This window comes from Sinocyclocheilus rhinocerous, unplaced genomic scaffold (assembly GCF_001515625.1).
Source record: "Sinocyclocheilus rhinocerous isolate Xijiao unplaced genomic scaffold, SAMN03320098_v1.1 scaffold4662, whole genome shotgun sequence".
NCBI lineage: Eukaryota > Metazoa > Chordata > Actinopteri > Cypriniformes > Cyprinidae > Sinocyclocheilus > Sinocyclocheilus rhinocerous.
Genome location: NW_015628677.1, coordinates 88673 through 112939, shown reverse-complemented (window position 1 = coordinate 112939; position 24267 = coordinate 88673). Strand labels below are relative to the sequence as shown.

Sequence of the window (24267 nt, the reverse complement as noted above, 5' to 3'; positions counted from 1 at the left end):
GAGTCTTAATAATGAATATATTACAAACACAGCTTTTTCACCTTTTGGGTTAATTGCGTTTTTATCAGCTATTTGGACTTTCATTCCGATGGCACCCATTCACTCCACATTAACCATTGATGAGCAAGTGATGTAATGCTAAATTTCTCAAAATCTGTTCAGAAGAAATCCGTTTGAAGAAATAAACTCATTTATATCTTGGATGGCCTGAGGAGGAGTACATTTTCATTTCTGGGTAAACTATTCCTCTAACTGGTAAATTAATTTAAAAAAAGAAAATCAAAAAAAAAAAAAAAAAATCAAATTATTTCCCAACACACAATAATGTCGAAGATAACTCCTGATAACCTAATGTCCTTGCCCAGTTTCAACTGTCCAAAAAACACAGACAGGAACACAACAAATATAGACTAATACAGTTTTTCTTTAATAAATAAAAGGAAAAAAATCGAACTGCTCTCAAAAATTTATTTATTTCTTATTAATTTAAATAACTTAAATGGCCACAAAATGCCCTATAGTTTATCCACAAACTTTTAAATATGTTCGCAAACTGTTTCTGCAAACGCATCTTGTCCAAAGTTCATATCACTTTGTTAAGAGGATCTTTGGGAACTGAAGGCCCCATATAATGTAACAATGGGCAACAACAGACTACCAGAGATTCCTTAACAGCCTTTTGATTGAGAGATCAAGAGAGCCAGAGAAAATTGCAGCTGTGTCATATAAAAAGGAGTAAATGTTCTTATTGAAAAGTATAACCAAACTACTTCATTTAAAAGACAACACTGAACACCACTTCTGGCTCATATTTCATGATTAACTATTAGCCCCAATGCTCTACCCCAACTGACCCAAAGGCTTTAAGGACTCAATCTCAAGCGTCAGTGTCAGGTAAATGTAGCCATTCACTTAAAAAATGGAAAAAGGCCTTTTGAAAAGTGAACTACAAAATAGAAATGAACAGACAAATTTAGTAAAACTATAAAAATAATACCACACAAATATGCACTCACAAAAAAAACCATTAAAACAAACAAAGTAGTAATATTCATACGAGTAATATTCAGACCACATTTTAACTCCCTGTCTGTTATTCCTGATCTTGTATCTTTCACCACAAACACACACAACGATCATATCCTGTGCAATGTACTATTCTTCATTAAACCCCAGAAAAACAGTACAGTACTACAGTAGGACAGAATTACAGTAACTGTCCCATCACACCTGCAATCTAAATATTATAAATTCTCTGCAGACAGTACACACCAAAATCTTGCTTATGGTCATGATATAATTGTCGAGGCCACAAATGAACTGTCAAAACTTTTACTACTGTTTTCATACTCGTAAAACTTCTGAAACACAGATGAAAACCCCTTTTGTGAACGGAACAAAGAGAGAATTGTCACAAGGACAGTTCAAGTCCTGAGAACAAGTTGAAAGAGACAAGGGAACAAAAATGAGAGGAGTGATCTGGTAGGAGCATGCCAAAATGAATGTGCTATCCTAAAAATGGAAAGACAGTTTGAGGAGGAGAAAAGGTGGTCTGCACACATCAATATTTATATGTACACAAAAAGCACAGATTCATTCTCTTTTATAGCCTCCTCAGAGCTCGTTTTTTATCCGTTTTCTTCTTTGCAACTATATTAGTATTGCTACTGCTTGTGCCGCTGGAGCTGCTGTTACTTAAATTGTTGGTGGCAACACCATTTGTTGGCAAACCAGCCCCGGCTACACGTTTGTTTGGGTCTCCTGCATGCTTCTTAGGTTGGGGTCCATCAGCGGGCTCTTGAAGGGCCCCTGACGTGCCTCCCATAGCATGGATCTCTGTAAGAAGGTGAGCACGGGATGCATACTCCTTATAGTCCTCCAAAAGTAACCTCCCAGCCTCTTCGTTCAGAGCCGACTCTGGGTTAGGATGGATCAGAAGGCACTTGATGGTCTGTAAAAGAAAGAATTAGAAGGGTGTGGATGATAAATGAGTTACATAATACAGTGCTGAAGAAAGAGTACTATTTCGGAAGCTCAGAATGTTTTAATCAAAGATCTGATGGTCACAAAATTCTCATTTCTATGTCCACATCTAGACTTGGCTGAAAGTGTGGTCACTGTTGTACAATACAGCTAATCTTATATCAATCATTTTTTTAATACATTTACACCAGCCATGAGATTCAAAGTTTGATACAACCACATTAAACAAAAACTGCAGGGGAAAGTGGGGTAAGCTATGAAGAACAAGACAAAAGCAAAACCAACAAATATGTCCAAATACATTTAAAATATTTAAATACAATGGGACATCTGCTATAAACTGAAATAAGGTTTATAATAGTGCCATATATAAAGTAATCACTGATATTGTATTGTTTTATATTTACCAAAGTTTTTTGTGTCCATTTGTTATTGCAAAATTTGTGGACAATGTAGTGAAAAATTTAAGGGGGTCTGAATACTTTCCGTACCCACTGTATATCTGTGCTGTCAATCAATAAAAAAAAATACTAATTAACCATACATTTTTTTCTGAAATGAATCGCGATTAATCCCATCTAACATTAAAATTAGGGCTGCACGATATATCACCAATGTAAATATCGCAATATGCATATCGCAACGGCGTGCGACGCATTTTTGTTCGACGCATATAGCAGAGAATTGCTTGACGTTAAAAAGAGTTAAAGGGTCACTTGCCTTTAATCATGTTTGAACTTTCTCAGACTATAGTTTTTGCTGTGGTATATATGAAGAAGTACTTAAAGTGTGTGGGAAGCAAAGTTACAATGATATAAAATTAGTGATACTTCTATACTGCAATAATTTCACATTCAATCTTCAAATTAATGTACAAACAACATAGACAGTATACTTTTAATATTTGTTTAATGGCATCTTTTTTATGACCGAAGGCAAGTATCACTGATACCAATACTACTGATGTCTCTGTGAAATAAGTTTAAATTTTAACATAAAAAAAAAAAAAAACTTCTAATTTAAGTGAACTTAAAACAATCTTCATATAAACCCATCATAATAAATGTCATATTTAGCTACCTGTGCCCTTTAGAAAGCAGGAAATATACAGAAACCGAATAAAGTTATCAAACACTAAATTTAAATAAAGATTAATCCTTAAAGCTTTTGATTTCCTTTTTTTTTTTTTTCTTTTGTTCTTTGATTAACAGACATGACAGCAGCTGGTTATTAGGTTATTTTAGCTGCTTTAAGAGCTGCTGCTGCCGAATATGACAGGATTTGACATGCATAGTATTTTCTCTCAACTCTTTACCTTTTCTGACCCACTTCAGGTCTTAAAGTCTCTAATGAACTGACGAGTTAAATCGTGTGCGTTAGATGAGGGAGAGAGTGCTGGGGTGTTCCAGGACATTTTTGAAAACCATTTCAGAGACATGTTCTTAAATGTAACTCATAACAAATACTAACATGCATGCACAGTTTTAAGGCAGCTTTAATTGCCTTTTTGGTAACTTCATAACTTAACTGACGACATAACTACGACATTGCATGCTCATAGTTTCTTTCGTGCTTTGATACAGGCTACAGTGCGTGCCGCCGCATTTGTGCGTGCAACTGAAGAGCACGCGCTACGAGCACAGCACCAGCTGACATATGGCCTAATAACATCTCATCCGACCGTAGTTCACTGTTGTTCTACTGAAGCTCCCTCATCACCTGTACCTTTTATTTCACGCTCGTTTGACTTGCGCTGAAGTGAAGTTGGAGTGCGCGTCTGAAAGTCTCCCATTTGAAGTGGTCATAAAGACGTTCTGTGTCTAAATAAACGCAATTTTTGTCAAGAAAAAAAAAAAAAAAAAAAAAAAAGAGAAGTAGCAATTGTGAGCCAACCCTAGCTCCGCCCCTGCATTAATTGCGTTAAATATAAACGTTAAATTGAAAAAATTAATCACCTGCGTTAACGCGCTAATTTGACAGCACTAAAAAAAAAAAATATATATATATATATGATTTTGAAGGGGGAAAAATAATAAATAAAGCAGACTCTTGGGGTAAAATGCCCCATCAGAATTGGCACAGAAACCCCAAGTGGCAAGTCGTTACTAGAATTATTATTATTTTTAATTTAAATCCTTATTGTAATTTATGAGGTAGTAATTCCATCAGTTATGTAAATAGTAGATATCTTCGCTTCTCTTTAAAATGTATAGGCTAATGGAGTAAAATCATTCAAATAGAATTCCTAGAGTTGCTATTATGACAAATAAATTAAAATACAATTAAATATACAAATATTCATATGCCTGTATATAAGTCCTAGAATACATTTGCCTTTAAGATGAATCTCTTTTACTGGGATTCTGCTTTGTCATTGGTTATTCAATTACTCAACTAAAACACAATTTCAAATACAACAGTTGATTTAGTGTTTTACATTAATGACACTCAAAATAAAAACTCTATAAATGCTTGTATATTTAGGCATTTTAATCTAGGTTTCACAGGACAGGAGAAAGAGTAAAATGCTACTTACAAGCAATACATGTCTTAGGCCCAGCTCTGCCTTCCAGTCTCTTTTCAGTACATTGACACAGATCTCACCCTTGTGCCCAACATTAGGATGGAAAATCTTCGTGAGGAAATAGCCTCTGGGAGGTGCAGCAGGAAAATCCTTCCCAAGGACCAAACGCATCCGGAATACCCCTCCAGCATACGGAGTTCCTTCTGTTGTGAAACAGGGAAAAAGGTAAATTGTTAAGCCATGGTCCTTAAAAGAAAGGCGAAACAACTAATAATATGCACTGCTTACCTGGGCCCTCAATGGCAGTGTGCAGCTCTGTGATGTCCTCTTCACTGGGGTAGATTTTGATCCCCTCCGGAGGGTCTGCTGCCAAGGCGGAAACCTCTTTATAGACGAGTCTCAACACTTGAGGCGGCAAGTTCTCCACGTTTGAATTCTCCAAAAATAAATGAATAAATAAATTAAGTGTCAAGCATGTACAGCATTAATTGCTACAAACTGACATTTGCTGGTAAACCTGCGCACGTTCTTGACAAAAAAGACGACTAAAAATCAATATATTTGTCTTGTTTCGTGGCAGATTTGGGAAAGCAACAATCCTGAAAATACACTTATTTTCAGCAACAAAGTTAAATTACTCCGCGAATGGCACATGACTGATAATTTAACACCAAAGCAGTATAATCTGTTGTATTAGTTCAAGACAGTGAAAAGATACAAATTAAAGACAAAAAGGAGGAAGAAATTAAATCAATTATATGTGAACGATAAAGTTTTAGTCGTAAATCAATAAGTTACAGCTTGTACCGTCTACTAATATACGAACTAAACTGCAAAAAAAATAATGAGAATAAACAGAAAACCTATTTTCTTATATTAACCAAACAGTTTGAGGTATCGTTCATCGATTTCAAATCAAACGTACCATTTCCAGCTGTGTGGGGTTTTCTAATAGCCAGCAAATTTATCTCAAATGAGAAAACTTGGCTAACTGCTACCCAACCGGCCGACGAGACCGATCCGGTGATCCACAACGAGACCGACGGAAACCACTGATAACGAATCTAAAAGTTGCAATCAATCAAGACTGCAACATATATTAAGACGTTTAAAGAATTTACAAATTATCAATACCAATTTCTCACTGTAGTGTCGGTCGACTTGCTAGTGTTACTACCAAACAAGGCTAAGCTAGCGGTGGGCTTGCTGAGCAATGCAAGCTATCTAGCTATTCTCCAAAGCTTTCCCTTGTGAAACTGCTATCCGATGTGGTCCTCAGATGAAACGTGCCGTCTAAAGGTTTTAAAGTCCAATATGTTGTCAGTTTCGTCTGATAAAGTCGGTTTGCTCGATAGCTAACTGCCACAGGTGGCTCCTGTAGCTTGTTATCAGCTAGCTGTCTTTTTGACACAGGAACAAAAATACAATTCGTCTAAGAAGCAGTTCGAAAGAGGTTTAACCAATCAGAGTCTGAGAAGCACTGCACGTGCTCAACAATTAAATCCCTCTAGCCAATCAGAAGCTTGGGTTAAGCTGACGTAGAAGCCCTTGGAAACCTCACGGACCACAGAAAGTTGAGAATGCGAAAAATGCTCTTTGGCAATAGGTGCGTTTGAATAACTCATGCCCTCCCAAAGGCAGGGAGGGACAAATGTTGTTTCATTTCATGATCCAATGACAGACTTTTTTGGAAGCGTTTAGTGTCACTCTGCAATGTTCTTTATTCAAAGTAATAGGCTACGTTTTGTTGAATCTAAATAATTTGTAAATCTAGCCCGTTACGATGCGCCATCTCTTATATTTAAAATAACTTGTGTTGTGAATCATATGGTCATAGATTTACTCATAGCAACTATTTCCTGTGATATTAGAATCTGTGATAGGCCAAAGCATCAGCCACATAGGTTCTTTTGCTGTTGTTTTCTATAAAGACCTCCATGCCAGTAAAATCTGTACTGACAACCCAAAGGCCAAAAGAGTTTCGAGACCCTCTGACGATCCCTGTTTATTGTTATTAGTAGTAGTATTGTTATTGTTGTTGTTGTTGTTTTTACATTTGTATTGCCAAAGCATTTGCAGTGTTGCTATGTAGAAAACAAATGAAAATAGTGCAAAGCAACAAATTGTTTTATTGACTATTTGCTTGTATTTATCATTATTTGTATTATTATTAATGATAATAATAATTAAATAATTGTATAAAATACACTGTAAATTAAAATAGCAAATTTATCATTTAAAACATAAAAGTCATACATGCTTGATATTGATCATTTACGTTATCAGTTAGTCATAGGCTTATGCATTTTTTCCACTATAACACGAGTTAAAACTAGTTGTTTTATCCCTTAATCCGTCATTTAGGTCGTCATTACTGATTTAATTAAGGCAAGCCCGCTAAATGAGTGTCACTGAAAACAAATCTGACACTGACTGAACCCACAAAACAATCGGATAATAAAAGTGTTTGTTGTACTACTTAACGACCGCTAGATGGTACTCCAATCCTAAAGCTAAATTACGCTTCGTTGTTTAAGTTTGCGCTAATGATGTTTGTTGCATATATTTTAGGTTTACATTTTTTTTAGTAGTAAAAAAGCTTGCAGGTTGTGTTCACAAAATATAATCTTAAAAATTACAAAATGTATAACTAGTTAAATTATACAACAAAACTAAGAACATGTAAGAGGTGCATGCGTGCATAATAAACTAGGCAAAAGTGTCTCTGTTTTATGATATAATGTTTTATAATAATAATAATATAATATGCTTAAATAATCTTTTACATTTATACAAAATATCATATAATTACAGTACTGTTTACAGCCAGGAATCAAATTTTGTTCTTTATAGAACTTCCAAACCAATTATAAATATTTCATAATATATTAATTTCCTTGTCCCACTGGTATTGGAATAAAAAATTATATCACTTGTACAGAGGATTTTGATTATTATAGCGCCCCATGTGGAGCTCACATGTGTCCTGGATGACCGCACGGGGCGTTACCTCAACGCAACAACAACACAACTTCCGGCCGATCCTCACAGACGAGAAACAGAAACAGCGTACTCTTTTCAGAGATCCTTGTAGATTAAGTTGTCACCACGGCAGGTGTAATAGAATAATAAAGATTAGTGTCACGGCACGTCTAAGCAGTATTTGTTTTCTTACTGTGGATAAATCATTGCACTGCGGATTCTGTCTTCCAGAAGGTATGTTGATGATTATGATGTTTTCAGTCATTTGCTGTCAGTACATTAGTTGTTCTTGGGCGTACTGAAATGTTAATCAATGGGCTGAATGTACTTGTGATGGCAGGGTGAGTATGAGCGAGGGCGAGGTGTTTCATGAGAAACAGAGACTGGAGCTGTGCGCCATCCATGCCTTGAACAACGTGCTTCAAGAGAGAGTTTTTACCAAGGAGACAGCAGATGACATCTGCAAGCGGTGAGCGTTTCATATATATATATATATATATATATATATACACATACACATACACATACACACACACACACAGAGAGAGAGAGAGAGAGAGAGATCTGATGTTTAATTCTATATTCTCAAAGCCAAAGTTTTCTGCTTTATTTCTTTGCAGACTTGCCCCACAATGTGTGATGAATCCACACCGCTCAGTGTTGGGCACGGGAAACTATGATGTCAATGTCATCATGGCAGCTTTGCAGAGTCGGGGGCTCGCTGCTGTTTGGTGGGACAAACGCAGGTGAGTGTGACAGCAGCACGATGTCACTTTATAAATCATGGGCTTTGTGATGATCATAAAAGGTGGGTTAACTTTTTCCCCATATCTCTCGTTCACTGTAGGTCAGTACAGAATTTGTGCCTGGACAAAATTCAGGGCTTCATTTTGAATGTCCCGTCAAGGGTATCACTGGGAATTGTGTCTCTCCCACTGAGACGCAGACACTGGCTAGCGGTACGGGAAGTCAACGGACAGTTTTATAACCTAGACTCGAAATTAAAAGGGCCTGCCTGTATTGGCGGAGAAACAGAACTCAGGTGAGACTTACTAAGAATTACTTGTAAATATTTTCTAAAATTTTGTTTTAGTTACTTAGTAAAAAGTAAAAACTTATTTTTGCATGAAAACATTAGTGCATGTTTTACACCTTCCAGGTGTGTACACAGTAAAATGAAATAAATGAGACCCACACATTTCCAAATGTCTCTGATATGCAGTGCAGTGTTGCCCAGACACAGTTATAATGACGCAGAACAAGGTAATTCAATGAGAACAAGAGCAGTACTATAATGGCAGATGGTTATTAATATTACAGGAAACAACAGACATAAGGTCAAGATGGATCACATGATCTCTTGGACCCCATTTGCATTTGTATGTACTGTGGCGATCATATCATCTAAGACAAGGGCCTGGGTATCAACACACATCTCCTGATTCTGTACCGATTCAGTTTGATTTGATTAATTAGTTATGTGAAAAAAAATACAATTCTACAGAGAATCTTCTAACCTTCAATAAAACTCACAAAAAGTAGTAACCCTTGAAGTAATCTTGTATTGTTTTTATTGTTAACTAAAACTAAATCTGTATTGAAATAAAGCTAAAATAAAATATAAATATTAGATCAAATCTTCAACTGAATCAAAATTAGAAATGTTGCCTTGACAACTAACTGAAATAAGTTTAAGTAATTAAATTACTAACTGAAATAAAAATCAGTTAAAACTAGAAATATTACAAAATGAAATAAAAAATGAATATGAATGACAAAAGCACATAACAGAAGTACTAAAAATTAAAATGAAGACTTAAAATATAAAAATAAAAGCAAAGTGAAAACATTAATGAAAACAACAACACAATATAGTAATTCCAAAATAACATTGGTGTAAAACTGTTAATTCAGTGAAAGATTCATCAGATTGATTAAATGATTTCTTATGAGTTTCTCTTTTTAAATGATTCATTAGAATTAATAAAAACTGGCTCATAAGAGTCATTTGTTCATGAATCGGACTACTCTGGTTGAGCTGTATAGGTTCATTTATGGAAATGGTTCATAAGAGTAATTTGTTCATAATTACTAATAAAAAAATGTTTTTGCGTAGCTTTACTTTATAGACCGTGATAAATACAAATGAAACTTGCTTAACTACTTAAGCTAAAATGATTTTTATTTATTTATTTAGTCATTTAGCAGACGCTTTTATCCAAAGCGACTTACAAATGAGGACAATAAAAGCAGTCAAAACTAACAGAAGAACAACAAGACAAGTCGTTTCTTGAAGATGGTTAAGGACTCAGCTGCTCGGATTGATTTTAACATGAGAAAATAATATGTAAATTAAAATAATATTTTAACATGAAAATAGTATGAAAATAAAATTTTTATAACTGGTTTGGAGAAAGCTGGTCACTTCTGTGCAATTATAAGTGAATGAAACCCAATAAATCATGATCTTTGTTTTTATTGATTCTTCATTCTTCCTCCTCACAGGCCATTTCTCACTGAGCAGCTTTCTCAGGATATTGCAGAAATGCTCCTCGTCGTCCAAAAGGAAATAGATGACGATGGGACGTGGCTGAAACCAGACGAAACCAGGAAGTGATGAGCCTGAACATTCTCTCTCTCTCTCTCTCTCTCTCTCTTTCTCTCTCAATGTGGAGTAATGGCGGAGAAAAAGAGAAATACTGGAGCGCCGAAAAGCTTCATGGAGAGCAGCACTACAGGAAGATGCTCACATTCATCCACAGACACTCACACACGAAGGGAAGTCCGAGAGAATGATCGAGTGTTTAAAGAGACATATGAAGGAGCCGTTTATCTGAGGTCACACGGGCTGTGCTTGTGGGAGACACTACTATAGCTGTGCCAGCCGCGTCACTCTCCTCTTTTCTCTCTTTCTCTCCTCTCAGGAACTACCATCTCTCACTTTATCTCTATCTATGCACTCCACTGCTGAAGTAGATCAAAGATTTGTGTGTCTTTGTAACAACTATGCACAGAAATGGTACTTTAGAGTTCAAGTATGTATCGTTCATTGTCTTTTAGACATCAGTGTACATCTTACTATGCATAAACAAAGGAGATAAGAGAGTGTAGCTCTATCTCATGGTCACGTCTTTTACTCTTTCAAGCTCTCTTGCAAACTGCCTCATTTACATCGACTCCACCAAATGGAGGGAAACTGAATAAATTTGATTTGTGTTATTTATTTGAATTTCTACTTGGACTGTTTTTGCTCATGCAGTGCTTGTTGAAATTGTCATTATGACTACGAACAGTGTTTTGAACAGTGTCTGAGCTGTTGCTTTCGTCTGATTACTAATGTTTGTCGATTAATGATTGTTCTGTTGTCAGAGCTGGATTTTAATATCATATAAATGATATTTAATCAAGTCAATGAATCGGTTGAATTTCACAAAAAGGATCATGTTAAATGCAGAGCAGGGTCTGAAATTAACCACGACTTTGGGCAAATGTGCCATAAAGAGTGCCCAAAATTAATAAAATAAATGTGGGGTTTTTATAGCTGTAAGCTAACATTTGAAAAATTGATTAATTATGAATTCAGTGCCCCTGTAGACACTGTACTGCACTATAGCTGTCAGATATCTATTGTTGAATTTGTGTAAAAAAATTAGTTAGAAAAAAAATAGTGAAACTCTGAAAGTACAGAATGTGAAGCTGTATAATCTAACAAAGAGACTGGATAACAGGGTTTCTTTATTATTATTTATATACTATTATAGTATTCATTCATATTTTAAGCTTGTTTTCATTTTTATATTCAAGTTTCAGTTTAGGTTTTAGTAATTATGTTAATAATAATATTTAATATTTCTGTTTAGCTTGAGCTTATTTTTATCTTTTAATTTTAATAATTTTAGTACTTTAACATTTTTTATTATTATTTCAGTTAGTTGCCAAGGCAACATTTCATTTTTTTTTTAAATCTTATGTCAGATTTATTTCAACTAAAATAATAGTAATAGTTAATAGTTAGTTAACAACACTTCTGCATAAATGGACAACATGCTGCGATTTCTATGCTTAGGTCAAAAAGTTTAAATAACATTTTATGTAATATTTCAAAAATATTACTTTATATGATTTTGAAAAACAATAACATAGGGGGAAATATTTCTGACCTACTGTAGGTAATAATAACCCAGTATAGGTTTATTTAGCAGGATGCTTGTAGTGCTTTGCATCAGCAGCTGTAAAGACATAAAAAACATTTTCAGACACTCCACTTTTGTTACTGTATTTTTTATTTCATTTATATTAGACTCTGTAGTGAAAAAGGATGCCATTCAAAAGGAGCATTAAACCATAGAAACTCATTTTTTAAGGATTAACAACAGGTTGATAGCCAAGAGAAGGGACCAATGCAATTTCAAATGTACATAAATATATATATATATATATATATACGGTATATACGGAACATGTCATGAAGACCTCCGACACACACACACAGACACAGATGGTGTTTGCAAGATGTCCCGATGATTATTGCTGCTTGCATTGTGGCCACTGCATTGCAATTGGCAAAACGCAGTTGTATTGCTCAGAGCCAGCAGAGGAAAGGGACACTAGCCCTCAACAATGTTTTTCAGATTTTTTTTTTCTTTGATCATCAAAATGCATTAACAATCAAATGTTTATACAGTGAATATATTCATATATTTATATTATATAAATAAATAATCATATAGTATCAGAGGATATACAAGGTAATACAGAATTGCCACTTACAAAATATGGTCCTGTCAAATATTTAAAAAAAAGAAAGGTGAAGAAAAAACGGCATAATCATACAAAGAAATTGTGCCATCGCTATGTATCTGTGACTACATATAACGATATAAAAACTCCAAAATAAAGTGGTTATACATTTAAAAATAGACCACTACTTGTAACGTCAATACCATCTTGTTTCCACCAGCTATGTACAGCATGACACTAGTGGGAGAGGAAGTGATAGGATCGGATGACTAAATGAAGCACATGGCTTTTTCGGTCATTCAGTTTGTAAGTCTGTTACACCCAAAAGACTCAATGGTACTGACGTTACACACAGATATTTAACATCTAGTTTTAAATTAGTCTCTCGTCTCATAAAGTGTCCATCCATATGAAAACTAAACCTTGCTATATATCTTTCTTTTCTACTATACAGAAAAATAATTAGTGTGAGTACAGGTTTCTTGAATGGGACGGGTTGGAATGTGATTGACTGCCGCCGTAGCCAGTCAGCATGCTGGGAGAGTACTGTACTTTCAGAAAACCGCACAGAAGAGGAGTCCGAAGAGAAGCCGGATCCGCAAGTGGAGGAGAGAAAAAAGTACATATTAATTTATAAATTAAATCATAAATGCATTCTCATATGCATAAAAAAACAATCTTATTTATCCTACCTTTGTTTTCTCAAAATATATATTTATACCATTCACTAAGCTCTGTCCCCTTAGTTACTGTTGCTAACTCAGGCAAGCTTTTTAGAATGCCCCACTGGAACGAACTGGAGACTTCTTTTTTTTTTAAATAACTAAATATATTAAACTGATATTGTTTCTACATGAAATATGACAATGCTAATTTTTCTGTAAATATTTTTATAAAATATAAAAATATATTATCTCATAACATACGCTACTGTTGAAAAGTTTAGGGTCAATACGTTTTTTAAAAATAATACTTTTATTTAGGAACAATGCATTAAATTGATCAAAAGTGACAGTAAAGACATGACAAATGCATAATGTTATAAAATATTTCTATTTCAATAAATGATGTTCTCTTGAACATTTTATTCATCAACGAATCCTGAAAAGATCTATCATGGTTTCCACAAAAATATTAAGGAGTGCCTCTGTTTTCAACATTGTCAATAATAAGAAATGTTTCTTGAGGAGCAAATCAGTATGATTTCTGAAGGATCATGTGACACTGAAGGCTGGAGTAATGGCTGCTAAAAATTCAGTTTGGTCATCACAGGAATAAATTACATTTTAAAACATATTAAAATAGAAAACAGTTACTTTAAATGTAATATTAACTACTACTATATAATATAATGTAATATAACTATTGTAATATTAACGACTACTTTAAGAGACTACTTAAAAAAAATCTTACTGACCCCAAACCTTTGTAGAATAGTAAACATGTTTCACTAAACATCATCTAAACAAACAGGACTTATATAGAATTATTTTTTTTTTAAAAAGAAAAAGCTCGTCTCATAACATGGTGGATGGCGATTGGTCAGTAACATTTTAAGGCGGAGCTTAGCGAATGGTCATTTAGTCTGATCTGTGTGTCAATCAGTTTGAATCTTAACACAATGAATCATGAGAAAGCCACAGATTGCAGTGATGTGACAAAGACAAGGGAACTCACAGAGGGGGGTGGGGACTGCCTCTCACTCAAAGGCAGGTTCTCATAACCAGGGTTGCCATTGGAGGAAACGTTTGGAGTCCTGCATAGAGAAAGAGAGAGGCGCAGAGAGGAACAAGGTGAAGGGGGCAATGGAGGGGGAGGAAGCGGACAGCAAAGAGACGGAAGAATGACATGCCACACCAAAGGGACACACGGAAAGAATGAGAGCCAGGATCCAGGGTGGAAACAGGAAGAGAAAAGGTGGAAGAGAGTTAGAGAGATATGACATTTTCACTTGAAGAATTTTTAGATCTTTTTCTGAAAGAATCTAAGAGAACACATATCTAAGAGATATGCAATATATATAAATTTAGAATATAGAATTTGGATTTATTGTAGTAAAAAAAAAAAAAAAAAATGTTTTTAAAGCACAAGGAAATGTGAATGAAGTGAGAAGAAGTGTTCATGTCAGATCTAATTTTATGAAAACAGCAAATATGATCTTTCCAAACAGAATAATTGAAAGAGAGAGAAACAGGGGATGTTAAAAAGCAGGGAGAAAGAAACAGCAAGGCAGACTGCAATAGATTTGAAAAGAGTGATGTAGATTGGACAGCATGATTTTTGACAGCGGACAGAAATATCGGAGGGGGCGGGACTTTACCTATATTGTGCATCGTCTCTGATTGGAGGATCTATGTCTGTCTTGCAATGACGGACAGACCGATAGACAGACACACAGACAGACAGACCTCTGGACTCATGTCTGTTTTTTGGCTAGACTGTGCTTGACATATAGACCTGTCTGTGTGTCTGTCTGTGTGTGCATGTGTTTGTGTTTGTCTGTCTGTGCGCTCCATCTAACACCTGCCTATCTGCCTGTCTGTGTGGGACTGGAGCTTTATGTGTTTGCCTGCATATGCATGACACTTGTTTCTGTATTTTTATGTTAATAAGCCTATACATGTGTTTTATAGTGCAAAGGTCATTCATAAAGCAACCTTGATGCGTAGCTGCTCAAGCAATGAACTAGAATCTGTGGATTTCTAATACCTAAACTTACATGGACGACTAGAAGTGCCACTTAAAAAGAAATGAATCATCAATTTATGAATTAAAAAAAAATTTTTTACAAAACTGACAAGGGTTTTTGTTAAATGTGAGCCAAAATCATCACAATTAAAAGAACCAAAGACTTAAACTACTTCAGTCTGTGTGCACTGAATTTATTTAATACACGAGTTTCACAATTTGAGTTGAATTACTGAAATAAATGAACTTTTCCACGACATTCTAATTTATTGAGATGCACCTGTATCTATTTTATATTGTTTATTTAATGTTTTAAAATGTACACTACCGTTCAAAAGTCTCTTATGCTCAACAATAAATGCTGAATTTATTTGACCAAACATACAGTAAAAACATTAATATTGTAAATTCTTATAACTTAAAAAATGTATTTCTATTTTAAAATATATTTGAATATGTAATATTTGAGGAAACCATGACATATTGTTTTCAGGATTTTTTTGATCTTTGAAATCTTTTGTAACATTATAAATGTCTTTGCTTTTAAGTTTGATCAATTTAAATACTTGCTGAAAAGAAATATTAATTGTTTTAAATGAATAAAAAAACGGACCCAAAATTCTGAACCATATTGTAGTAACAAATAATAAATTAATAAATAATTTTTAAATGCTTAAATGTATTATTTTTTAACTCTACTGAAGAGCATTTGGAGAATTTAATTTGAAAAATAATATATATATTTTTTCAATTGTATTATTTTATTGTTACATTTAGCTAACTAAATTTTACATTCTTTAATTTTAAAGTTTTCAATATATATATATATATATATATATATTTAATTTTCAGTTTGAAAATTGATTATTATTATTGTTACATTTAACTACATATTTTATGAATTAAATAAACAGTTACAAATGTGTTTTTATTTGTCAGTTTAAATTGTTTTATTAACATTTTAATTTTCAATTAATAAACTGATATTTGATTCCTTAATTTTATTTTTAAGTGCCACTCCTAGTACTCCAGACAATTAGGTAAAAAATTAGGAAAAAAATGGAGGTTCTGCTGTTCATCTCTGTGTGGGTGTTCTACACAACCTCATGGTGGTACATGGGTCGGGTCATTCTGTCTGTCTGTCTGTGTGTCTGTGTATGTGTTACTCACGGTAACGGAGGCGCGCTAGAAAAGTGGGGAGTCCAGCCGGCCCCCTGGTAACTATAGAAGGGGGGCAAGGCCCCTCGCTGGGAGCCCGTGGCCGTCTGTCTAAGTGCCTGATGAGAAGTGAAGGGATCCTCGCTTTCGCTGTCGGAGTCCTCGTATTCCTCTGAATCGCTATGCCATCCAGTAAGAATTATGCAACAAAGAAAGTGAAAAAAAAAAACTTTACGAAATAAGTATATATTTTATCTGCTATATGTTATATGCAAAACAAAGGCTTAAAGGCATTTATTGAAAAATCTCTCATTAATATATACATGTAGATATTGTCATGAAATCAAATAATCTCAGTCTAGTAGGTAATCCTTTAATCTGTCTCGCTCCTCTTTGCCATTTCAGTAATCTATGCATCTGCCATCTACTGTCTGTGCAAATGGAGTTTGTGCTCTGAACACAGTTTTACTGCAATTAAACACTGCAGCCACCTCTAATGGATTTGCCAACATCAGGCACTTGGAGGGAGTGTACCAAGTCGGGCTGAATCAATAGTAAGTGACTGAGCTTTCTGAACTAATGGTTATAGCGACATTAATACCATATCCAGATATAAGGAGTAAAGTGCATTTAAGCACTAATGCCCTTAAGTTGAGATCACATTTCTCTCATCTGTGCATTGCTGATGAGTGTGGTTGTCTGTGTTTACCCTGTTACAACACAAACTATAGTGGAGTTGAGCTGACCCAGCCCACCTCCGTTAACATTTGGCTGCATTTGTTGTTGAGGATGGTGGAATTATGTAACTTGTTTTGCATAAAAAAATCGGAACTTTTCAGGTTCCCAGCGAACATTTCTTTATTCGTGTTCCAGATGCATTTGACACATATTATGACATTCCTCTGTCTTGGGTATTTCCCTATATAATTAAATAAGCATTTAAAGCAATATTCGCCTTCTGCATTCATAAATAAAGTGGAGTGCAAAAGTCTGAGACATTACAATTTTGTTATTCGATCTAATCTAATTAAAACGGCAAAAAATGCTTTAGGATATTAAAAAATATAAACAATGAAACGTAATAACCAAAATCTGATTTTTTTTTTTTTTTTGAGGGATCTGCAAGGGGTTCATGAGCTGATGGAAGGTAATAATGATTTAAATCACAACAATGTACATTTAAAACAAACAAATTAATTAATTAAAAATAAACAAAATAAAACACTAAAATATTTAAAATAAAAAAGTAATGAATAATGAATAATAATTATTTAAATCATAAAAATGTAAAATTAAAACAAAATTAACATTTATATTTATTTGTATGTGTGTGTGTGTGTGTGTGCGTAATTTTTCACTTAATTTGTTATAATTCTAATAAAATGTTATGAAAAAAGTTTGAATTTTGAGAAAAAAATGCTAAATAGAAGTAGTCTTGATGTAAATTATAAATGATGTAAATGTAGTTTTCTTTATTTTTTTTAATATTTTCTTTATATTTTACATTAATTTTTTTATAAAAAAACATTTACCGTATGATATAACTACATAATATGATATAATAATATTTACTTCAAAAGCAAGACTACTTTTTATGTACCTCATCCATCTTAACAAATCAAAATAATTAACAGCATGAATATAATGCCATTTCTGAAAACAACAGCAGATGGGACGTTGGACGGGTTGGAGGGATGAAGTTCATCTGACCTGTGGAAACTCCTCCAGGCTCCAGGGAGGGAGCAAAGAATAGCTGTGAACGCTAAAGCTGAGAGAAACGAGTACAGGGAAAGAAAGAGCAACCCCTCCATCCCATCATAGCACAAGCCTTTCAGAGAGTCCACATAATCCTGAGAGAGTAACATGAAAACAGGGAGTAGATTGAGAGAGTTTGCTATAATATATATATATATATAGAGAGAGAGAGAGATATAGCTTATCAAGCTCAACTGCAGAGTATTACTCTCACTTGCAGTCAGGCTGAGGTGGAAAGCAGGTTGCTATGGTTACCTTGTTCAGCCCTCGACAGTTGAGAAGTGCTACCAGCTGGTGGAAGTTGCCCTCAGTGGCGTTGAGGATCTGCTGTACTTCCCTGAGTGACTTCTAAAAGGGAAAAGAACACAGTAGCTAAGCAGCATGTTGCATCCACTTTACTGTACAGCTGCTATTGATCTTTCCCGTCAGTGGCAGACATATTGTGGTATTGATGGCAATGAAAGCAGTGCTAACATACCTCTGCCTTTGGAAAGCGTGGGAGGGCGTCTCTATCCAGACTGGAAAGGTGAGAGTGGATGCTGGAAAGCGCTCTCTGGGACTGGGTCAGTATCTTATGGCAGGTCAACAAACAGAATTTTGCTGATTTAACTGAATTTCACAAGCTAAAAACTGTAATTGCATTTTGAACTAAAATTAATAAATGAGAAATTAATAAAAAAAATACATATTATATAGAAAATAATAAAAATGACAAAAACACAAAACAAAATGACTAAAACTTTAAATAATATTCAAGTTAAGATTAGTGCTGTCAAACGATTAATCGCGATTAATCGCATCCAAAACAAGTTTTTGCTTACATAACATATGTGCGTATACTGTGTATATTTATTATGTATAAATAAATACAAACACATGCATGTATATATTTAAGAAAAATATGTTATGTCTATATATTAAATATATTTATATAAAATATAAGAATATAAATATATAAATGTATATACATGCAAATATTTTCTAAATATATACTGTATGTGTGTGTATTTATATATACATAATAAATATACACGGTACACATACATATGCTATGTAAACAAAAACTTTTATTTTGGATACGATTAATCGCGATTAATCGTTTGGCAGCACTAGTTAAAATATAACATTTTAATTGAAAATATTAACCACAGTATATCAATGATACTAAAATAACACAGTTTCACACCGCATGCATTTCAACACTGATCTAATTTTTGAAGAGGAAAATATAGTAAAAATGGCTTTTATGAAACAATATAATAATTCTCAATGGCTCAGTAACAGTTCTGTTATTTGTGGGCCTTATTAAAGGAATTATTCAATACACTTTCTTTTCTCTATAGAGTAGCAGTTCTATTATGCAGCAGAAAAGCCGTCAGTGTGAAACGGGCCTTTCTTTTTCTCTTATAATATTGTTATTTCACTGTCCTTATAATTTCCTTTTATGACATCAAATTCAGTTCTTCATTCATCAGCCCATCCAAAACACTGTCTGTCTTGGTCTTGATTACAAAATCTTGATTATAATGTCATAATCCTCTTTATTCTGTTCATCCCCACCGTGACATAAATAGCATTGCTTTTTAATCTTAATCTGTGCTTTGTGACATCATTATAATTCCTTATATTTGGGGAATTCTGCCTTGTGCCATCATTAACATTCTATGACATCACCGTCTGCAGCACCATGTAACAAGATTGCGCACCTGTTGAAAAGGGCTGCTCATTTTCCTGTCACAGGTTAGGTAATAATCCAGGATTTCTATTTAGAGAGAAGAGAAAGAGTGAGAAAAATAAGATTGAAGATGTGGGTAATACTGCATATGCGTCAGAGATGAAGGCATATGGGCAGTTAGACTTGTTCCAAAACTTAGTGAGCTGTGTCACTGCCTACTGCCTGTCGAGGGCCGTTCACACAGAACGTGGTTTTGTATTCCACTGTTCTGCTTCTCCATTTTTTTCTATGTAAACCCCGATTTGTGCATGACAAGTGTTTTAAAAAAAAATGTGCCACTCAAGTTAAAAAGTTTTTATGCACTCGTGTTTTTTTTGTTTTTTTTACATTGCATTATCCTGCGTGTTGCACTTTTTTGGCCCCTAAGATAGCATTCTAACTGTCAGGGAACTCTATAAGGGTGTTTTTAAATGTCACCGTTTTTAACTAAAAACAAAAAACTTTTTATGCATTTTGGCAGTTGATTTACATGACAATGGTGCTTTAGGGCCTGAAATCGCACATTTTTGAAAATTGGTTTTAAAGTGCATGCTTTTGAAAATAATACCATTATCATCTCTTTGTAAATTTGTGAAAACGGTGACGTCATGCACATGCATATTACTGTGTGTGTTCAGTCTATAGGCATGTGCACAGGTGCATTTACAAAGTGGCATCGCCAACTGCTGGCCTGGCACGCATAATTCAGCACTTTTAGTCGTTTTTGCGGATCCATGTGAATGGCGATCGTTTTAACAACGTTGTCATCTGTATCCAAAACTTTTCAAAAACAGAATGGAAAAACCATTCCGTTTTTTATCACATTGTTGTCCTGTGAACATACCCTAAGTGACTGATTTGAAACACTTTATCTAAGAAACAAATTATGCTCCCCATGGGAGACTCAACTTGGCAATGATTTCAATAGACTTTAGGATGAGCTTGTTGCTAAGCTAACGTTGCTATAATAAGCATAAACACAGCACACAAAAATGTTAGTTAAATTAACCCATTTTATTGACAGCTTTTAAATTAAATATTAATAATCAACATTTATTTCACCTCGCCCGCCATCTTGGAAGTTTTCGTTAATGGAGCTTGACGCAATGCATTCTGGGAATGCCTTCCCCACAAAGAATGCTGTAATGCTGCAATAGAATTTGTCTAAAATTAGGTATCTTAGAAGGCAGGATAAGGTGCAGTCACATTTACCGTTGTTCGGCTAATTTTAGAGAAATCCAGTCATTTTAATAGCAATCGGGAATTTTGTGTGAGGGTAAATGATTTCTCCACAGTCTTCACAGTGGATTCACTGCATTGATTAACAGAAAGTTGCTTGGTTTGAAAGTGACTTCTGTGTAAGCAGTGCTTTGTGTATCGCTACACTATTTTACACTAAATTTTGCTAATGTGACCTGATTAACCTGCCTTTTTGTACAGCCTTCACATTGGGAGTGTAACTGATGCCCTACAATTCTGCCTATGTAGGCAGCTCAATAGGTTTTGAAACAGAGCAATTGCGTATGAAAAAGCTTTCCAGCACCTGTGCTTGTCCTAGAGTTGAAGTGAGTGGAGTTAAGCACAAAAGTGTTTGGGTCAAAGCAAAAATCACTCAGGGCCTGAGAGAGAAAAAGAGAGCAAGAAAGGGAATTGAGCAAAAGCAAATACAGAAGAGAGATGTTAACAGTGTGGCACAGTGACCAAGTGACATACTTCCCTCAGTCTCTCCGTCCCACAGGTCTGACTGCTATTGATCTACAGTATTCACTGACACGCATGCAAGCTGCCCCTATAATCTCATTTTTTTCTATCTCATCCCTCAACCAGTTTTCCACCTGACTCTTTAACACACACTTACTTTCCCTTAAGGAATGTGGGTGATTAATCAAAGTGAATAGGACTCAATATTACAGAGAGCTTCACAAGAGGACTAAAGAGGGTCAGGAGAAAGAGAGAGAGCGACAAAAGAGGACAGAAAACGTGGAGTATGTGTGTGTGTATGTATTATAAAGAGGGAGCACTAGGCAATTGTTCCTGCTGGCTGGATTTGGACAATGAAACTCTTGTTTTGAAGGCCAGCAACTGCCATCTCTTCCTGTCACTTTCTTTCTTTCTTTTTTCTTTTTCACATCATCGGCATTGCCATTAATATTTTGGGTTAGGTTTACATTGGTGACGCATCACATTTATCCTTCATATATACACTAATATTCAAAAGTTTGGACTTGGTCTTTTTTCTTTTCTTTTATGCACACCAAGGCTGCATTTATTTGATAAAAAAATACAGCAATATTATGAAATATTATTACAATTTAAATGAACTCTTTTCTATTTTAATAGATGAATTTTCAGCAGCCATTACTCCAGTCTTCAGAAATAATTTTAATTCTTCAGAAATCAATCTAATATGCTTATTTGGTGCTCAAGAAACATTTCTTATAATCAAGTCTTAATATTTTTTGTGTAAATAGGAATATAATTGTCTTTACTGGCACTTTTGATCATTTTAATGCATCTCTGCTGAATAAAATAATACATTTCTTTTTAAAAATCTAGGGACTCCGAACGTTTAAACAGTAGTGTACTTACATTTGTAATTTTACACTTATATATACAGTATATATGTATATATATATATATATATATATATATATTCTTTCCTGTTGAAGTCCATTATTGCTGTATTCCTCTCTGAAACACTCAGCATCACTCTCTCACTCCTTTTTTTCTTGTTGCTTTTAAGACCTCTTATGCTCATCTTCAATGCAGCATCCATTTTTTTTTCTCTTTTTTTACAAAGAAACACACACGCACTCAGATACACACACACATTGAATCTTTAATCTCTGCCCCATTTTCCTGCTTTTTTGGGATTGTGCCATGACTGCCGAGTTCCCAGGGTGAAAAACCTTTTTCATTATAACACGCACAAACACACTCTATTCCTCTCTCCCTCTTTCATAAGCACACAATAAGTGACTGAATCTTGGCTGGTGTGTCCTTTTAAAACTTAAAAAGTCACATTCACAAAGTTTTGGCTGGATTTTTCAATAAACACAAATGTCTCTCCAAAGTGCGCCGACACTCTCACACACACACACACTCATTCACACACAGATGGCGTGTTCTGTGCTGGATGTCCGCTTGCGGAGAGCTGTTGTTTTTCTGTCAGGCTAGACGTTGCCTGAATACTCACCACCACTGTGGCAGTCTCCAGGCCGAGAGAGCCCCAACTCAGAAACAGAGCCAACCAGGCCAGCACTGTCATCCTGCAAATGAGTGCACACACACATACACATTTTCACCATCTGCCTCTCTGTGCCAGAGTGGGTGTCAGTAAGCAAAAATAAAACCCGTTTTCTGCAAGCATTTTCTATCTTGGGGATTTCAGATACATGATATACATAATAATCACACTACTATGAACGTTTATGTTAGTTTTACATTATGCAAGAATGCTGTGTGCATGTCAAAACTACTAAACACCTACATACATAAAGCAGGTCAGCAATGATTGTTACTCACAGAATAAGTAGCCAGCGGGCTTGTTTGGCTAAACCCAGAAGAATAAAAAAACACACTACCAGATCCAGTAAAAGCAGCAGCACATACGACAGCCACCTAAACAACAGACACAGACAAGAAATCTTCAATATGGAGAAATCTCAAAACAGGCAGATAAACTGAGAATTTTTTTTCCTTCTCATTCATCATTTATTCATATTTTCATTTGCATAATGCAAGGAATGTGTTGCCACATTAAGTTGTTTTTTCACTGTCAGAAATTTTTTTTCTCCAAAATTATACCATTAAGGGTACAACAGCTTGTCATTGTGGCAGTATACCCTTTACCCCTAAGGGTTCATAATTGTACCATAAGAGTACATATTACTACCTTAAGGGTGCATATTAGTACTCCAAGGTACTAATATGCAACCTTTAGGGGTAAAGAAGGTACAAAGGTGTCCCTTTAAAGGTACTGCCCCAGTGACCAGCTGTTGTACCCCTAAAGGTAAATTGTTTGCACATTTTTTTTCTGTGAGTGTATAATTTACACTGAAGTGAGTTTCCACAAAAATATTAAAAAGCACAACTGTTTTCAACATTGATAATAAGAAGAAATGTTGCTCGAGCCAATCTGGCAGCTGAAAATTCAGCTTTGCCATTATAGGAATAAATTACATTTTAAAATACACAAAAAAATGAAAAACTTTTTAAATTGTAATAATATCATATATATATATATAAAAAAAAAAGTTTATAATACAGTTTTTACTGTATTTTTGATCACATAAATGCAGCTTTGGCAAGCATAAGTGACTTCTTTAAAAACATTTTAAAAATCTGAACAACACCAAATTTTTGAACGTTGCAGTATTTATAAAATAAATAAATAAATAGAAATCAAATGATCATATCAAATAGGATTTTCTTTCTGTACCTTGTAGAAACATATTCTAACATAAAAACTAAGCTTAAAAAATCTTGAATAAAAAAGTACTTCAAAGGTATAGAATACGGCCCTTTAAGCATATTGTGTTTCAATATATTTTATCAACTAAATATCAACATTTCTAAACACTCAACACACAAATCTGGGTATTTTGTTTCCTTAACTGTTTTAGTACTCATGTCTTTGATGTCTCCTCACTAGTGTTGCTTTCGTCAACGAAAATTATGACTAAATATCGTCGTCAACGAACCTTTATCACGTGACGAAAAC

General features: G+C 34.5%; 3 protein-coding genes across 6 annotated transcripts in view; 1 reads left to right on the top strand and 2 right to left on the bottom strand.

The window, feature by feature from the left end:
* Positions 1-434: 434 nt before the first annotated feature.
* ube2s (ubiquitin-conjugating enzyme E2S) lies at positions 435-5972 on the bottom strand. Its single transcript, XM_016549557.1, has 4 exons — positions 5433-5972; positions 4796-4943; positions 4520-4710; positions 435-1951 (listed from the first exon to the last, which is right to left on the bottom strand). Exons 1-4 carry the CDS (start codon positions 5433-5435, stop codon positions 1604-1606), a joined length of 690 nt encoding a protein of 229 aa, XP_016405043.1. The 5' UTR covers positions 5436-5972; the 3' UTR covers positions 435-1603.
* Positions 5973-7515: 1543 nt separating this feature from the next.
* On the top strand, positions 7516-11007 carry josd2 (Josephin domain containing 2). Of its 2 annotated transcripts, none has more exons than XM_016549568.1 (5): positions 7516-7723; positions 7830-7958; positions 8110-8235; positions 8436-8531; positions 9995-11007. In XM_016549568.1, the coding sequence occupies exons 2-5, from the start codon at positions 7837-7839 to the stop codon at positions 10104-10106; spliced, it is 456 nt and encodes a 151-aa protein (XP_016405054.1). In that variant the 5' UTR covers positions 7516-7723; positions 7830-7836; the 3' UTR covers positions 10107-11007. The 2 variants fall into 2 exon arrangements, with proteins under 2 accessions (XP_016405054.1, XP_016405053.1); XM_016549567.1 differs by having other exon boundaries at positions 8337-8531.
* Positions 11008-11796: 789 nt separating this feature from the next.
* Positions 11797-24267, bottom strand: part of ttyh1 (tweety family member 1) — a 29505-nt gene continuing 17034 nt past the window's right edge. Inside the window, exons 6-15 of one of the 3 annotated variants that reach the window (XM_016549550.1) lie at positions 23070-23165; positions 22741-22813; positions 21088-21163; positions 19537-19592; positions 18309-18401; positions 18086-18178; positions 17786-17925; positions 16088-16255; positions 13907-13985; positions 11797-12775 (exon numbers count right to left, since the gene is read on the bottom strand). In XM_016549550.1, the coding sequence (XP_016405036.1) occupies positions 12692-12775; positions 13907-13985; positions 16088-16255; positions 17786-17925; positions 18086-18178; positions 18309-18401; positions 19537-19592; positions 21088-21163; positions 22741-22813; positions 23070-23165 (958 nt within the window). In that variant the 3' untranslated portion in view covers positions 11797-12691. The remainder of the gene's footprint in view (positions 12776-13906; positions 13986-16087; positions 16256-17785; positions 17926-18085; positions 18179-18308; positions 18402-19536; positions 19593-21087; positions 21164-22740; positions 22814-23069; positions 23166-24267) is intronic. The other 2 variants (XM_016549552.1, XM_016549551.1) reach the window with 2 other exon arrangements.

What these genes read in the sequence shown, in the direction of transcription:
- ube2s (XM_016549557.1), bottom strand. An exon ending in CACTGCCATTGAGGGCCCAG is followed by an intron (nt 4,711 to 4,795) that starts GTAAGCAGTGCA and finishes GTTTCACAACAG; the next exon opens with AAGGAACTCCGTATGCTGGA. An exon ending in GCCTAAGACATGTATTGCTT is followed by an intron (nt 1,952 to 4,519) that starts GTAAGTAGCATT and finishes TTTCTTTTACAG; the next exon opens with ACCATCAAGTGCCTTCTGAT.
- josd2 (XM_016549567.1), top strand. Translation starts at nt 7,837, where the DNA reads ATGAGCGAGGGCGAGGTGTTTCATGAGAAACAGAGACTGGAGCTGTGC. An exon ending in GCAGATGACATCTGCAAGCG is followed by an intron (nt 7,959 to 8,109) that starts GTGAGCGTTTCA and finishes ATTTCTTTGCAG; the next exon opens with ACTTGCCCCACAATGTGTGA. An exon ending in GGCGGAGAAACAGAACTCAG is followed by an intron (nt 8,532 to 9,994) that starts GTGAGACTTACT and finishes TCCTCCTCACAG; the next exon opens with GCCATTTCTCACTGAGCAGC.